This window comes from Tachypleus tridentatus, chromosome 9, assembly GCF_004210375.1.
Source record: "Tachypleus tridentatus isolate NWPU-2018 chromosome 9, ASM421037v1, whole genome shotgun sequence".
Lineage (NCBI taxonomy): Eukaryota > Metazoa > Arthropoda > Merostomata > Xiphosura > Limulidae > Tachypleus > Tachypleus tridentatus.
In genome coordinates this window covers 15,673,579-15,691,661 of record NC_134833.1, presented here as the reverse complement: position 1 = coordinate 15,691,661, position 18,083 = coordinate 15,673,579, and the positions used below count along the sequence as shown (strand labels likewise).

General features: G+C 33.0%; 1 protein-coding gene across 7 annotated transcripts in view; it reads left to right on the top strand.

The window, feature by feature from the left end:
* LOC143224777 (uncharacterized) overlaps nucleotides 1–18,083 on the top strand; it is a 208,644-nt gene that overhangs the window by 131,803 nt on the left and 58,758 nt on the right. For 5 of the 7 annotated variants that reach the window (XM_076453068.1, XM_076453064.1, XM_076453063.1 and 2 more), the window contains one exon: nucleotides 2,820–2,878. The exons of the other annotated variants lie outside the window; for them this stretch is intronic. Coding sequence is in view for 2 of the 5 variants with exons in the window: in XM_076453064.1 (XP_076309179.1) it covers nucleotides 2,820–2,878 (59 nt within the window). In the remaining 3 variants the exon portion in view is untranslated. The remainder of the gene's footprint in view (nucleotides 1–2,819; nucleotides 2,879–18,083) is intronic. 7 annotated transcript variants of the gene reach the window in all.

Below are 18,083 nucleotides of genomic sequence, written 5' to 3'. Positions count from 1 at the left end.
GATACATTCATTTACTAATAAACCTGTATATACAAACACTTATTAGTAAACCAATTGATACATTCACTTATTAGTAAACCAGTTAATAAATCAATTATTAGTAAACCTGTATATACAAACACTTATTAGTAAACCAATTGATACATTCACTTATTAGTAAACCAGTTAATAAATCAATTAGTAGGAAACCTGTTTATACAAACACTTATTAATAAACCAGTTAATAAATCACTTAGTAGTAAACCTATTTATACAAACACTTATTTGTAAACCAGTTGATACATTCATTTACTAATAAACCTGTATATACAAACACTTATTTGTAAACCAGTTGATACATTCATTTACTAATAAACCTGTATATACAAACACTTATTAGTGAACCAACTGATACATTAAATTATTAGTAAACCAGTTAATAAATCATTTATTAGTAAACCTATTTATACAAACACTTAATAGTAAATCAGTTAATAAATCACTTATTAGTAAACCAACTGACATATTCACTGATTAGTAAATTGGTTGATATGTCACTTATTAGTAAACTGGTTGATACAATCACGTATTGATATACCAGTTTTTTTTAAATGATTAAAATTTCATGTTTCTGTTTTTTTCCAAACTTTCATATATTTCCGATTAAAAAGTTATAAATAGTTGTGAACGAAGGATGTATTTAAAGGAAATGTGTATTATTGGAACAGAAGACAAGTGGACCCTACCTTGAATACCAAATTCTCTTTTCTTTAACCAATTGTCTCTTCAAAGAGAATCCAAACGCCCGATAAATTGAGTATACTCTCGAACACCTCCTTTTGACGTAAACACTTATTAGTAAACCAGCTGATATTTCCACTTATTAGTAAACCAACTGATATATTCACTTATTAGTGAAGCAGTTAATAAATCACTTATTAGTAAACCTGTTTATACAAACACTTATTTGTAAACCAGTTGATACATTCACTTACTAATAAACCTGTATATACAAACACTTATTAGTAAACCAATTGATACATTCACGTATTAGTAAACCAGTTAATAAATCAATTATTAGTAAACCTGTTTGTACAAACACTTATTTGTAAACCAGTTGATACATTCACTTATTAGTAAACCAATTGATACATTCATTTACTAATAAACCTGTATATACAAACACTTATTAGTAAACCAGTTAATAAATCACTTATTAATAAACCTGTTTATACAAACATTTATTAGTAAACCTGTTTATACAAATACTTATTAGTAAACCAACTGATACATTGACTTAATAGTAAACCTGTTTATACAAACACTTATTAGTAAACCAGTTAATAAATCATTTATTAATAACCTGTTTATATAAACACTTATTAGTAAACCAATTTATACAATCACTTATTAGTAAACCTGTTTATACAAACATTTATCAGTAAACCAGTTAATAAATTACTTATTAGTAAACCTGTTTATACAAACATTTATCAGTAAACCAGTTAATAAATCACTTATTACTAAACCTATTTATACAAAAACGTATTAGTAAACCAACTGATACATTGACTTAATAGTAAACCTGTTTATACAAACACTTATTAGTAAACCAGTTGATACATTCACTTATTAGTAAACCAGTTAATAAATCATTTATTAATAACCTGTTTATATAAACACTTATTAGTAAACCAATTTATACAATCACTTATTAGTAAACCAATTGAAACATTCACTTATTAGTAAGCCAGTTAATAAATCACTTATTAGTAAACCTGTTTATACAAACATTTATCAGTAAACCAGTTAATAAATCACTTATTAGTAAACCTGTTTATACAAACATTTATCAGTAAACCAGTTAATAAATCACTTATTACTAAACCTATTTATACAAACACTTATTAGCAAACCAGTTGATACATTCACTTATTAGTAAACCAGTTAATAAAGCACTGATTAGTAAATCTGTTGATACATTCACTTATTAGTAAACCAGTTAATAAAGCACTGATTAGTAAATCTGTTGATACATTCACTTATTAGTAAACCAACTGACATATTCACTGATTAGTAAACTGGTTGATATGTTCACTGATTAGTAAACTGGTTGATATGTTCACTTATTAGTAAACTGGTTGATATGTTCACTTATTAGTAAACCAGTTGATTCAAACACTTTTTAGTTAACCAATTGTTACATTCACTTATTAGTAAACCAGTTAATAAATCACTTATTAGTAAATCAACTGATTTATTCACTGATTAGTAAACCCACTGATATATTCACTGATTAGTAAACTGGTTGATACAATCACGTATTGATATACCAGTTTTTTTTAAATGATTAAAATTTCATGTTTCTGCTTTTTCCAAACTTTCATATATTTCCGATTAAAAAGTTATAAATAGTTGTGAACGCAGGATGTATTTAAAGGAAATGTGTATTATTGGAACAGAAGACAAGTGGACCAAGATATTACCCTACCTTGAATACCAAATTCTCTTTTCTTTAGCCAATTATCTCTTCAAAGAGAATCCAAACGCCCGATAAATTGAGTACACTCTCGAACACCTCCTTTTGACGCTAATCCACAGGTGATGACGTCGCATCATTTCACGCAATGCGATTGGTTGGGAGCACCTGAATGAGAGCAGTATCAAACGCGCTTGTCCAAATCCCGTTCATTCTCAACACACACAGAAAACGACTACAACACTCGCCATCGCGTGGTGTTCCGCGCGTTGTGTACATTTATTGTTTTTTTTTTAAAGGACAAGAACGTATTATCAGGAAATAAGCCTAAGACGTGAGTCATTTTCGTTTTCTTTCGCAGGTTTCCTACTACATTTCCTACAGCGTGACTCATTTGAACACCAGGATCGTTTTCCAACGGTGAGTTAACATTTAACATTAAAATGTATACAATCAGGTTTTAGTTTTGTTTTGGTTTTTTTCCAATGATGGTTTACTGTCCTTCAAGTACTTTTATCTGAGTGAGGGAAAAAAAATTTTTCTTTTAATTTTTATTCTCCGCAGACCTATAAAAAGATGTGTTTTCCAGTTAGGCTTTATTTTATATCGTCGTGTTTGTTTCAATACGAAATATTTTATTGCTAAACGTCTTTCCTGAAATAAGAAAATATTATTTGCCTTGCTACGTAAGCATTTTATACATTTCTGTCGGCCCTGTTTTCTTTTAAAAGTTTTAAGCATGTTAACTGTACCCTCAGTTTAATCTATTAGATGATTCGTGTTTTAGATTCATTTAGTCCAAATCACAAATTCAGAGCTAAGTAATACGGTATTAATCTTTGATGACGAGAAAACCCATTTTTAGAGAATAATAGATGTGTAAAAACGGCTGGTTTGGGTTCACGATGACTGAAGAAGGTCGAAACATTGTTAGCTTCTCAACCCAAACCAGCCGTTTTTACATATATATTAATACAGTATTAAATACTTACTGTAAGGTTGCCACGACTGGTTTTGAATCTCTTTCTTTAGTAGTAGCCTATATGATTACCTAAGCGTAATTTAGGACCATAATAAATATATCAAACATTGTGTTACCAACTATCTTCAATACCCCAAGACGGCAAATAAGACCATACAATAAATTGTACAAATGTCGAAATAACAGGATACGAATTTCACATGAGAAAAACAAAACAAAATTATACATCCAGCTGAAGAATCGATATCACAGACAGCAGGACCTGATAAAAGAATTAGTAACACAGACAACAGGACTTTATAAAATAATTAGTAACACTGACAACAGGACCTGATAAAAGAATTAGTAACACAGACAACAGGACTTTATAAAATAATTAGTAACACTGACAACAGGGCCTGATAAAAGAATTAATAACACAGACAGCAAGACCTGATAAAATAATTAATATCACAGACAGCAGGACTTGATAAAAGAATTAATAACACAGACAGCAGGACCTGATAAAAGAATTAATAACACAGACAGCAGGACTTGATAAAAGAATTAATAACACAGATAGCAGGACTTGATAAAAGAATTAATAACACAGACAGCAGGACCTGATAAAAGAATTAATAACACAGACAGCAGAACTTGATAAAAGAATTAATAACACAGACAGCAGGACCTGATAAAAGAATTATTAACACAGACAGCAGGACCTGATAAAAGAATTATTAACACAGACAGCAGGACCTGATAAAAGAATTAATAACACAGACAGCAGGACCTGATAAAAGAATTAATAACACAGACAGCAGAACTTGATAAAATAATTAATAACACAGACAGCAGGATTTGATAAAAGAATTAATTAAACAGTCAACGGGACTTGAATGCTCTTCTTGAAAACTTTCAAATACGTTTGTTAGGATAGCTTTTAATGGAGACCCAGGATCGAATTCTAGCCAATTCTAACACAGAAAATGGTTCTTTTTAACATTTACCTTAAGATAGGCGCCACATTAGCCTACTAAACGTAGGATAAAACTAACAAATAATTGGTATCTAATTGTATGAAAATCTTACTAATACGACTTAGATGATCGTATAGCGTATTAAACTGAGATTGTATGATACAGTATCATTCAATGGACGTTAGATTGTATGATACAGTATCATTCAATGGACGTTAGTTAACTCGAAATATCAGAGAAACTTGCCCTAAGAGCAGAGTATCACATTTTGTAAACTGTAATGTGATGTGATTGATGTACGCAAGGTTTAACCTTTCGACTTACGTAAAATACGTAGAAGTTACTTCACTTATTAATGAATTTCTTAATAAGCAACAACAACATAACTTTCAGCTATAAAACCGTGTAAATAAACATTACGTGTTTACATACAGAGAAGTCAGTTATCTTCTAACTAGCGTCTACAATAATTAACGCGTAAACAAAAGACATGAAATGTCTTGAGTGTTGTTTGAGGACATAGCGTTTTTTTTTTTTTTATGATAACCTTTTCACTCCTATTTCACCTCATCTCTCCTTAAAAGCTGAAATATGAATCGTTTATAACATAAATGTATGTTTTACATTACAAATAAGTAAGCTTCACTTGAGTATTCTTTAAGAGAAATTGAATACCGGAAGAGGGCCCGGCATGGCCTGGTGGGTTAAGGCGTGCGACTCGTAATCTGAGGGTAGCGGGTTCGCATCCCTGTCGCGCCAAACATGCTCGCCCTTCCAGCCGTGGGGGCGTTATAATATTACGGTCAATCCCACTATTCCTTGGTGAAAGTGTAGCCCAAGAGTTGGCGATGGGTGGTGATGACCAGCTGCCTTCCCTCTAGTCTTCCACTGCTCAATTAGGGACGGCTAGCACAGATAGCCCTCGAATAGCTTTGTGCGAAATTTAAAAAAAAAAAAAAATACCGAAAGAAGCACCTATTACCATTTTAAAAAATAATATATATAGGAAAAGAAATCTCTCTAATATACCTAACATAACATGTAACATTTATATAATTATTTTCTCAATCACCGACAACCAAAATTTTCTTTCAGACGTCGTGATGTAGGTATATCACGAAACTGACGTTAGGGACTTGCCATTTTTTTAATCAGGTCTATTTAAATTAATGTTTTTACCTCGAGGAAACGCTGTTGATCTATGCACCTACAGTTTATTTCAAACAAAACCTCTGCCTTTCTGACAGGAGACTGGGACGTAGTTAAAGAGTTACGAGGATTTAGCTGAAGAGGCGAGTTATCTTGAAAAACCATTTCAGAGGAAAGACGTAGCGGCAGGTTCGTTTCCACCCTATAAATCGATTCGCCCTCAGTAAAAGAGTTACAAAAATACACATTATATAAAGCAAAATAAATTCCCGTTTTGGTAGATTCTTTGAAGCCAACACCATGAAATAAATTGTAGATATGAGACGAAAGCTGGGTGTCGTATTGCAATGTACGCTATTGAATCGAATGTAGATTTTTGAGAGCATTTTTATTCTGACGTATGTTAATAAAACTATGTCAGAAACAAGATGAATAAAGACTAGATCAGGAAATTTTGAAACACAAAATTATTACACCTTGTATAAATGTGATGACTTATTAGTTTCGTTTTCCAGTCTCATGAGGGCGGTGAGTAAGGAAGTTATAAATGTATGGACCAATTACAGTCGGACGAAGTTGTTCTTATTCACTTTTAAACCAATCAGAAATGAAATAAAGTTGATTGACAAATGAAAACAGGTATTTTAAAAACTGTCAGACAGACGGATAAATAATGGGACAGAAACCTGAGCTCGTAAAGAGCACTGGAAATTTTCAGTCATTTCAGGAAATTAGTTATTTGGAGAGTTTACGTCTAATGTTAATTCACTGATAAACAACAATGACATTTACGCTGCTTCCATGTTTTGTTTCCCGTTAAGCACAAAGTTACACCATGGGTCACTCGTCCTGTGCCTACCACGAGAATCGAAACCCGATTTGTAGCTTTATAAGAGTTACTGCTAAGCTATTGGTTGGGATTTGGTTTCATAAATAACTAGATCTATCGTATTCTAAGTTTTATCTTCTCTTAAATGTCAGCTTAGTTTCTGATTGTTTGTTTTGGAATCTCGCAAAAGCTACTCGAGGGCTATCTGTGCTAGCCGTCCCTAATTTAGCAGTGTAAGATTAGAGGGAAGGCAGCTAGTCATCACCACCCACCGCCAACTCTTGGGCTACTCTTTTACCAACGAATAATGGGATTGACCGTCACATTATAACGCCCACCACGGCTAAAAGGAGCGAGCATGTTTGGCGTGACCGGGATGCGAACCCGCGACCTTCAGATTACGAGTCGCACGCCTTAACACGCTTGGCCATGCCGGAACTCTTAGTTTCTGAAAACATAAATATTGAGCTAGTGCTGACACGTGCGTCCTGGCAGGAAATTTATCATATTCAATCCCCTGTTTCCATCATTAAACAGAATTGTTATTTTATTTTTACTTTTGAGGAAATACACATCAAAGAGTTAAACTTCTGTTCAGGTAGAAGGAGTTCTCTAAATCTGATGGTTCACTTCTTGCTTTCAGATTCCACTATGAAGCAACGGGCTCGTTATAAGAGTAACAGTCAAATACCACTATTTCGTTAGAGTAGCACAGAAGTTAGCTGTGGTTAGTATTGATTAGCTGCCCTCCCATTAGTGTATTAGTTCAAAAATTAGGACGAACATCACAGGTGGCGTGTTTAGTAAGAGTAAACCGACTCAACGATAAACAATATAAACATCTATAGAGGAACAGTGGTTATCACAGAAACAGGATTTCTGTTTTCAACTAGATGTAAAGGTTTTTCAAGGTACGTTTTTTTTTTTTTTTTACAAAAGCCCTCTATATTCACATATATTATATATATATAACCATATATATACCCACTATCATGCCATGTAGGTGTGTATTCAAGCTTATATCCGCTACTAGCATCGCAATTCTAGTAAAATAGAGTGCAAACGTTTCATACACACGCTAAGCTTTATCTGAAAGTCAACTAATAATAAACACCTGTTCTTTCTCAAATAAAACAACAAATAACTCGCGAAACAGTGAATGCAATGATATCAGTCTTACTTTTTGATATTTTGTGTGACAATACATATTACGACATTGTGAATGGTTTATTAGAGCATGTCGTAAAAAACAAACAAACTGTGTTGTTATAATGGAAACTGAAACTTAAATAGCGTTAAGTGTACCTCTAAGTACGACATGAAATTCCTACAATAAGGTATTGTAGTTATTTAGGCTTTATGTCCTAAAATACAACACGTTTGATGACGACTTATAAAAAGAACAGTCAGATAATTAGAAGTCTCTTAATTTGTGAATATCTATTCGATTACGTTTCTGGATAGAAATAAGCTTTGACCCTCAAGAGACAGCCAGATAAAATTAGTTTCATGTATACACAAAACACACACACACACAGATATATATAAACATAGAGAGAGAGAGCAAATGAAAGTACTGATAAAGGATGTTGTTGAAAGATGAAATTAGTTTTCGTGTTACTGTAAACCTGATTCAATTATAAATATTTTCTACGATAAATTCCCACCAGTATATGGGACAAATGTAATAAGTGATTGATTAACTGTGTTGTTGAAAGATAAAATTAGGTTTCGTGTTTCCGTTATCCGGATCAAAATATGATCATTTCCTGCGATACATTTCCATCCATTATTTACAACAATTGTAAGAAATGGTAAATTGTGTTCTTAAAAGATGAAATTCATTTTCTTGTTACTGAGCACTTGACTGATGTATAATTATTTCTTATGAGAAATTCCCATCCAGTATGTAGGAGAAATGTGCGAAATGATACATTGTGTTTTAGTAAGATGAAATTAGTTTTCTTGTTACTGTGATCTTGATCCAAATATAAATATTTCCTGTTGTAAGGTCTCATATAGTGAACTTGGAAATTATTGTAATACTGTACCCTGAAATGTAGAGTTTGTAAACGTTCTTGATGTAACCATAAGTGGTTACATGGACTCTTTGTTATAGATCTATAGTCAGTGCACCAAGCACGTGATGTCTTTATATTTCACACTGTGATGTTGTTTTTAAGAACATCACGTTTTGACAGTTTACAATGATGTAGCTTTATTTAAAGTGGCATAAATACAACACTGTGAACACATATTGTTAGGTAGCATCAGTAGAACACTATGAACATACCTACTGTTCATACTGTAACACGAACACAACATTAAGAACGTAATACTGTTAAGCTAACACGAACACAACATTAAGAACGTACATACTGTTTAGATGGCATGAATACAATATTAATAACCTACATACTATTAAGGTGGCATTAGGCACTAGTACAACACTATGAAAATACACATTGTTAGGGTCGCGTTAATACAACATTATGAACACACATATTGTTAGGGTGGCGTAAATACAACATTACAAATATATACGTCCTTCATCTGAGATGCAGTCACCTCTACGATCATACGTTTTCATCTGATTCACAGTGTAACTATTTCTATACAATATAGACCAATACCTCAATATATACCAATACCTCAATCTCATGTCCCTTATAGTGATATCTTGCTTGATTTATTGACGGGTTTGGCTATTCATAACATTCTCTAATTTCAGTACAGAACTCGTGTACAGGTATTACGTTGTATTACGTAAGTACGTGAATTAATATTTAAACGTAAATCTCTACAAACTAACGTTTCCAGTTTCCGTCATTATACGATGAATATTAGTTCATAAAGAAACTACGCCACGTTTATGATACATTCGTACGTTACTTGGCACAGTTTTGTAGTCAAATATCCTTCAAGTAGAACTGGGTCGAAGCGTTAACTTCTGGAGTACGGCCTGCAGTTTATTTTCATTTGACGTATTCTATAATTGTGTTGAAAATCTTTTTGAATATGCATTTGTATACGGCTTTCAGTAGAAAGGTTTCAAACAAATTCTTGGATTCCAAGATAAGAAAAAACTAGGAGAATCTGTGGGTTTGTTTTTTTGTTTCTAAGCACTACCCTATAAAATGGACTATTTGTTTTGTGTTGCTGCAGGCATCGAAACACGATTTTTAGCGTTATAAGTTTTTAGACGTCGAGAAGCTCTACAAGATCCAGTGACTACACCCTCATAACTACTTCCATAATTGCTTAGTATTGAAGTTTCAGCAGAGAGCCACCTGTACAACTACCCGAGAACATAAAGTCTACTCTGTACAACTGCATTAAACTCTTGCCTCAGTGAAACAAAAATAATAACAAGAACTTTAGTATTTAATGGTGAAACAGTAAGAGAAGTGTTGGAAGCACAGAACTCTGAAAAGTAGAGACTAGAATTGATAAGTGCGCCAAACGTACGGCTTTATCTTCCTCTTTTTTAAATTAATTCATGAAATTATTTTATGTGAGACCTTGTTTGTTTGTTTGTTTTGAATTTCGCGCAAAGCTACTCGAGGGCTGTTTGCGCTAGTCGTCGCTAATTTAGCAGTGTAAGACTAGAGGGAAGGCAGCTAGTCATCACCACCCACCACCAACTTTTGGGCTACTCTTTTACCAACGAATAGAGAGATTGACCGTCACATTATAACGCCCCCACGGCTGATAGGGCAAGCATGTTAGATGCGATCGGGATTCGAACCCGCGACCCTCGGATTACGAGTCGAACGCCTTAACCCACTTGGCCGTGCCGGGCCTGTGTGAGACCTGGCTTAGTTGTTAGGGCACGCGATTCATAACCTGCTGATCGTGGTTTCGAGTCATCATCACTAAACATGCTTGCCCCTTCAGTTGTGAAGGTGAATGTGGCACTGTTCGTTCATTAAAGAGTAGCCCAAGAGTTGCGCTGGGTAAGTGTTTACTAGCTGCCATGTGCCCTACTTTATCACTTTAAAATTGGGGACAATTGTAACTAACATTCGAATAGTTTTATGCAAAATTGAAACTAAACAAAGAGCAAAATTATGCGTGAATTTTAATAAGGAAATATACATACATGAATATATAATAGTTAAATATATTACGAGATCTAATTTTACAACAGAAGCGTAGTTCTGATATTGCATGTTGACCTTTTATATATGTAAAAACGGCTCGTTTGGGTTGAGAAACTGACGATGGCCGAAGAAGGTCGAAACGTTGTTCGCTCCTCCACGTAGGTAAAATATTTTCTCAACCCAAACGAGCCGTTTTTACATATATATTTCTCTACAAGTGAGTTTTCTCGACATCACTGATTATTATTTCATGTTGACCTTTTACTCTAAATGTTATTTTGTCCTACGACTATAAATACAATTTTTCTTAATTTAACCCTAAACGTTTATTCACAATTTAGAATGTAAGAAGCTCACTTCATAATAAAAGATTCGTGAAGTTGAGTGTAGCGTTTTGAAACTGTTGTGTGGCCAAGATGACAAGATAAATCATTTCTTCGTGAATACAACTTTAATTAATTAACGTGGGTGTCTTTTCATATTTTATCACTTCCCAATGGCACAGCAGTATGTCTGCAGATTCACACCGCTAAAAACCAAGTTTCGATAGCCGTGGTGGGCAGACCATAGACAGCCCATTATGCAGCTTCGTGCTCTATTCTAAAGGAACCAATTGTTTGTTTGTTTTGAATTTTCGCACAAAGCTACTCGAGGGCTATGTGTGCTAGACGTCCCTAATTTTGCAGTGTAAGACTAGAGGGAAGGCAGCTAGTCATTACCACCCACCGCCAACTCTTGGGCTACTCATTTACCAACGAATAGTGGGATTGACCGTCACATTATAACGCCCCTACGGCTGGGAGGGCGAGCATGTTTAGCGCGACTCGGATGCGAACCCGCGACCCTCAGGTTACGAGCGCATGCCTTAACGCGCTCGGCCATGCCAGGCCTAAAAGAAACAAACAAACAATATTTTATCACTTATTTATTTTACTAACGTAATATAACATTCTGTCACGTATATTGTACAAACGGAACGTTTTATAAGATCAAGTGCCCCGAAAATAAACGACACCTGTGAAACAGTTGGCCATGTAAGTAATATATTAATTGAAGAGAAGAAAATATTGATTGGAAAAATATAACAATGAAATTATAATTTTTATCGTAAAATAAAACTCATTCGTACTTTATGCTTCCAAAAATACCAAGTAATGCTTAGAGAATAGACATGTTAATATAATGGTAAAATAAGCCTACGTACTATTAGAAAAGAAAGCCAGTTTATGAAAATGATCAAATATGTGTGTTGAAAGATCACTGGTATTTGTAATTGAGATATTTTATTGAATATATCTCACAATAATAGAATATATTCAATGACAAAGCTATAAGTTATTAAATATACCTAAAATTCTAACATCTTACCACAACAGTATATATTCAATGATAAAGCTATAACTCATCAAAATATGTGTAACATTCTTACATTTTATATTGAATATATAATGTATGTCATTATAAACGTATATAGTTAATGATAAATCTATAAGTCATCAAAATATGTCAAAGATTCTAACACAATGCATTGACTATATACTACATCTAACCAAAACAGCATATATGCAATGATAAATCAATTGGTTATCAAAATATATGTCATATTCCAAACTTTGTATTGAATATGTAGTATATCTCACCATAAAAGTACATATTTAATAACAAAGCTAGAAGTTATCAAAATATTTCTAGGATTCTAACATGTTGTATTTAATACATAGTACATCTAAGTATAACAGAATATGTTCAATAACAAAGCTATAAGTCATCAGAATATATCTAAGACTTTAAAATTTTGTATTCAGTATAAACTATATCTCACCAAAACAGATTTTATTGAATGACAAAAATATAAGTTGTCAAAGTATATCTAAGATTCCAACATTTTGCAATTAATATGTACTGCATCTAACCATAACAGCACACTGCTGGTCAAAATCTCAAGGCCAATGAACATAAAGAAAAAATATGCATTTTATGTTGTTAGACTCAACCACTTATTTAAGTAGAGCTTCGAAAGATGAAAATAAGAAAAGGGAAAATAAAAATAAAAAACTTTTAAGCATTTAATAGGGAAAATGTGAACACTATGATATTAGCCTAAATACTAGCTGGTCAAAAGTTTAAGACCATACCAAAAAAAAGTCCTAAACAGGGTAGGAAATGCCCAACAAGAGGTCTCAGTAGTGAGTTTTACGGTCGTCATTGCGAATAACTTCAAACATTCGCTTTGGCATGGTCGATATAAGCGTTTGCAGAAGGCTGGCTGGAATGTTATTCCAAGTGGTGAAGATGGCTTCACGAAGATCATGCACTGTTTGGAATTGACGTCCATTTCTGTAGACTTCCCTTGCCATCCACCCCAAACATTTTCAATGGGGTTCAGTTCGGGCGAACACGCTGGATGGTCCAAAAGAATCACATTATTCGTCATGAAAAATTCCTTTGTCCTGCGAGCATTGTGGGTTGCAGCGTTGTCCTGCTGAAAGATCCAGTCATTTCCCCACAAGCGAGGGCCTTCAGTCAATAAGGATGCTCTCTCCGACATGCCAATGTAGCCAGCTGCTGTTTGACGCTTCTGCATAACCTGGAGCTCCATTGTTCCATGGAAGGAGAAAACACCCCAGATCATGATGGAACCTCCTCCACTATGTCATGTAGAAAATGTCTCCGGTGTGATATTCTTATCGTGCCAGTAACGTTGGAAGGCATCTGGACCATCCAGGTTAAATTTTTTCTCATCAGACAACAAAACCTTCGTCCACTTTTCTACGTCCCATGTTTGGTGCTTCTCTGGAAAGTTTAACCGAGCTGTTTCGTGGTGTGGAAGGAGGCGTGGCCTTTGAAAACGTTTACGATTTTTAAAGCCTTTTTCTCGTAGATACCGTCTTATTGTTCTTGAGCTGCATTCTGAGTTCGTAAGGGCCTTAATCTGGTTCGACGATCGGCTGGTGTTTTGCCGGACAACCCGTCGAATCCTCCTGCTCAACGCCGGCGAAATTTTCTTGGGCTTACCACTTAAAATTCTCGTTCCGTATCCCTCAGGGTCTTTTAAGAAATTTGCAACAGCAGTTTTACTGCACTCAATCTTTTTACCCAATGTAACACAGGAAATATTAACAACGCTAATGCTTGAATACAAATGACTAAATTTCGTTACGTGTTTACCGATTAACGCTTCGTTTCAGTATGGGCTTAAACTTTTGACCAGCTAGTATTTAGACTAATTTCATAGTGTTCACATTTTCCCTATTAAATGCTAAAAACGTTTTTTATTTTTATTTTCCCTTTTCTTATTTTCATTTTTCGAAGCTCTATTTAAGTAAGTGGTTGAGTCTAACAACGAAAAATGCATATTTTGTCTTTATGTTCATTGGCCTAAAGATTTTGGCCAGAAGTGTATATATTCAATGACAAAGTTGTAACTCATCGAAATATAGCTAAGACTCTAACATTTTGTATTCAATATACACTATATCTCACAAGAACAGTATATTTTCCATAACAAAGTCATAATTTATCAAAATATGTGTAAGATTCTAGAATGTTGTAATGAATATACAGTCTATAACACCATCAAAGCATACATTTAATGACAAAGGTATAAGTTATCAAAATATATCTAAGATTCTAACTTTTGTATTTAATGTATACTATATCTCATGATAACATAATATATTCAGTGACAAAGCTCAAAGTTATCCAAATAAATCTAATATTCTAACATTTCGTATCGAATAATTATTATATATCATCGTAACAGTATATATTAAACGAGAAAGCTATAACTCATTAAGTGTAGGTACGATTCTTACATTTTGTATCAAATATATAGTATATCTAATTATAAACGTATATATTTAAAGACAAAGCTATAAGTTATCAAAATATATCAAATATTTTAATATTTCTTATTGAATATATAATATATCTCACCATAATAATATGTATCCAATAACAAAGTTATTAAAATATAACTAAGATACAAAAATAACACATTGAATATATACTACATCTAACCATGACATATTCTATTCAATTTCAAAGTTATAAGTTATCGAAATATATTTATGATTTTAACATTTTGTATCTAATATATGGTACATTTAAACATAACAGAATATATTCAATAACAAAACTATAAGGTCTCAAAATACTTCTAACATTCTAACATTTCGTATTGAATACATACCGTTACGAGGAGATATAACAGTATAAATTCGTTGACAATGCTATTAGTTATCAAAGTATATCTCAGACTCTAACGTTTTTGCATTGAATTTATACCATATTTCACCATTACAGTATGTATTCAATGATAAAGCTATAACTCATCAAAATATATCTAAGATCCTAGTGTTTTGAATATGTACTACATATAACGATAACAGTGTATTTTGAACGACAACCTATGAGCTATCAAAATATATCTAATACTCTAACATTTTGTATTGAATATACGGTACATCTAACCATAACACTATATACTGAATGACAAACCTATAAGTTATCAAACTGTATCTATGTATCTAATATTTTGTAATCAGTATATACTATATCTCAACATAACAGTATATATATATATAGTAACAAAGCTATGTCATCAAATATACATTAGAGATTCTAATATTTCGTATTGAATATATAGTGTACCTCACCATAAAAGTATGATTGAGATTCTAAAATAATATATTGCATATATACTACATCTAACCATAACATATTCTATTCAATATGAAAGCTGTAACTTATCAAAATACATCTAAGATTCTAACATTTTGAATTTAGTATATACTCTATCTCACCATAACAGTATATATTCAGTAACAAAGCTGCAACTTATCAAAATACATCTAAGATTCTAACATTTTGTATTCAGTATATACTGTATCTCACCATAACAGTATATATTCAGTAACAAAGCTGTAACTTATCAAAATACATCTAAGATTCTAACATTTTGTATTTAGTATATACTCTATCTCGCCATAATAGTATATACTGAATAACAAAGCTATAACCTATCAAAATATACGTAAGATTCTAACATTTTGTATCAAATATGTACTGTTATAAGGAGATAAAACAGTATACATTTAATGACAAAACTCTGTGTAATCACAATAAATATAATATTTTAACATTTTCATTTGGATATATACTATATCTCATCATAACAGAATATATTGTATAACAAAACTAGAAGTTATCAGAATATATGTAAGATTCTAACATATTATATTGGATATATAGCATATCTCACCGTAGAAGTGTATATTTAATGATAAGGTATAAGTTATGAAAATATATCTAAGATTCAAACATATCCTATTGAATATGTTCTCTATCTCACCAATATAATATATATTCAAAGACAAAGCTATAACTCATCAATTTATATCTGACATTTTAAAATTTTTTATTGAACGTACACAGCATCTTACTATAACAGTATACATTCAACGATAAAGTTATTAGTTATCAAAATATAATTACAAATCTAGCCTTCTGTATTGAATACGGCCAACAACAGTTTTACTACACCCAATCTCACCAGCGATGGCCCGTTGAGAGAGACCTTGCTTTTGCAGCTCGACAATTCTGCCACGTTCAAACTCTGTCAACCTTTTAGCCTTTGCCATGTTTTTACCCAATGTTACACAGGAGATGTTAGTGGGAGATGTTGACAACGCTAATGCTTGAACACTAATGACTAAATTTCGTTACGTGTTTATTGATTAACGCTTCGTTTCAGTATGGTCTTAAACTTTTGACCAGCTATTATTTATGATAATTTCATAGTGTTCACATTTTCCCTATTAAATGCTAAAAAAGTTTTTTATTTTTATTTTCCCTTTTCTTATTTTCATTTTTCGAAGCTCTATTTAAGTAAGTGGTTGAGTCTAACAACGCAAAATGCATATTTTGTCTTTATGTTCATTGGCCTAAAGATTTTGCCCAACAGTGTATAACTCATCAAAATATATCGAAGAATCTAATATTCTGTATTGAATACATACTACATCTTACGATAACAGTATATATTCAAAGAGAAAAGTTATAAGTTATGAAAATATATGTCAGATTCTAACAATTCGTATTGAATATATACTACATCCAGCCATAACAGTTTGTACATTTAATGACAAAGCTATAAATTATTATAATACATCTGAGATTCTGAAAGTTTGTGGAAGTAAGTGAAGTGAATGAGTGTTTCTTATTGTTCGAGATATCTTAAAACAAGCGATTTCAAAAATTATGGATATTCTTAAAGTATATATACACGAGAATAATAAACAGACGTGTTTTTCAATTGGCAGCTTTTTTTGTAAAACATGGTCGTACATTCTAATTTATACCACATATTTGTTTATGATCGTGTATTCGAGCTTCAACAAAATATTTCCGTTTTACGTCCTGTTGTGTAGGCTTAGATATCAAGGCGTTACGAAGTTCACTGGGAAACTGACATCTGATTTCTGTTTATCCCCGCTACTTGTATGTCATGTGACATATTCCAAGAGTGCAAGCTTTGGCCTTTTCATTATAGTTGTGCATAGAAATGAAACTTGGTTTCCACTGCTCAGGCTAGAACATTTTAGTTCCATGTTCATATTTTAGAACCAACACGATCCGATGGTTAAACACAACTATTACCAATGTATGTGAAGACCATTGGTACAGGTATTGAAATAAAGGGCCCAGCATGGCCAAGCGTGTTAAGGCGTGCGACTCGTAATCCGAGGGTCGCGGGTTCGCATCCCCGTCGCGCCAAACATGCTCGCCCCTTTCAGCCGTAGGGGCGTTATAATGTAGCGGTCAATCCCACTATTCGTTGGTAAAATAGTAGCTCAACAGTTGGCGGTGGGTGGTGATGACTAGCTGCCTTCCCTCTAGTCTTACACTGCTAAATTAGGGACGGCTACCACAGATAACCCTCGAGTAGCTTTGTGCGAAATGCAAAAACAAACAAAGAAATTAAAATAAAGTTTCGAACAACGTTTCTAACTTCTTAGGTCATCTTCAGGTTAACAAAGAGAGAAACTGGTAAACCTGAAGACGACCTAACAAGGTCGTAACGTTGTATTCTACATCAATACCCACACCAGCCGTCTTGAGATACGATTTTACTTCAAATGTGTTTCTCGTCACCACAAATAAATATTACCAGTATGTACCACGTCCTATGATTCGATATTACGTTTATTTTCTACGGGATACAACAATTTTGATTATATAATAAAAAAATTCTCGCTTTTCAAATTAACTGATATAACAACCTATTCGAGATTTTTTTCTCTGTGTTCGAGATAATAATAAACATATCCTCCTGCCAACAACTACACCACTTTCTGTTGCTATGGAAACAATGGCTGTTAGAGACCCTAGCGACCAAGAGGACTATGTTGCCTCATTCCGTACTGTTTCCCATCTTGGATTGCTAGTAATAGAACTAAAGCCGTTGCTCAGCGACAAGTGTACTTGTTATATAATTTGCAAGGGCAATCGTAGTGGTTTAGTTTTATTTAGTACGTAATGATAAACGTATAAATACGTCATTCTAAAGTTTAATTTTTCTCCCGGAATTTATATAGTTTCT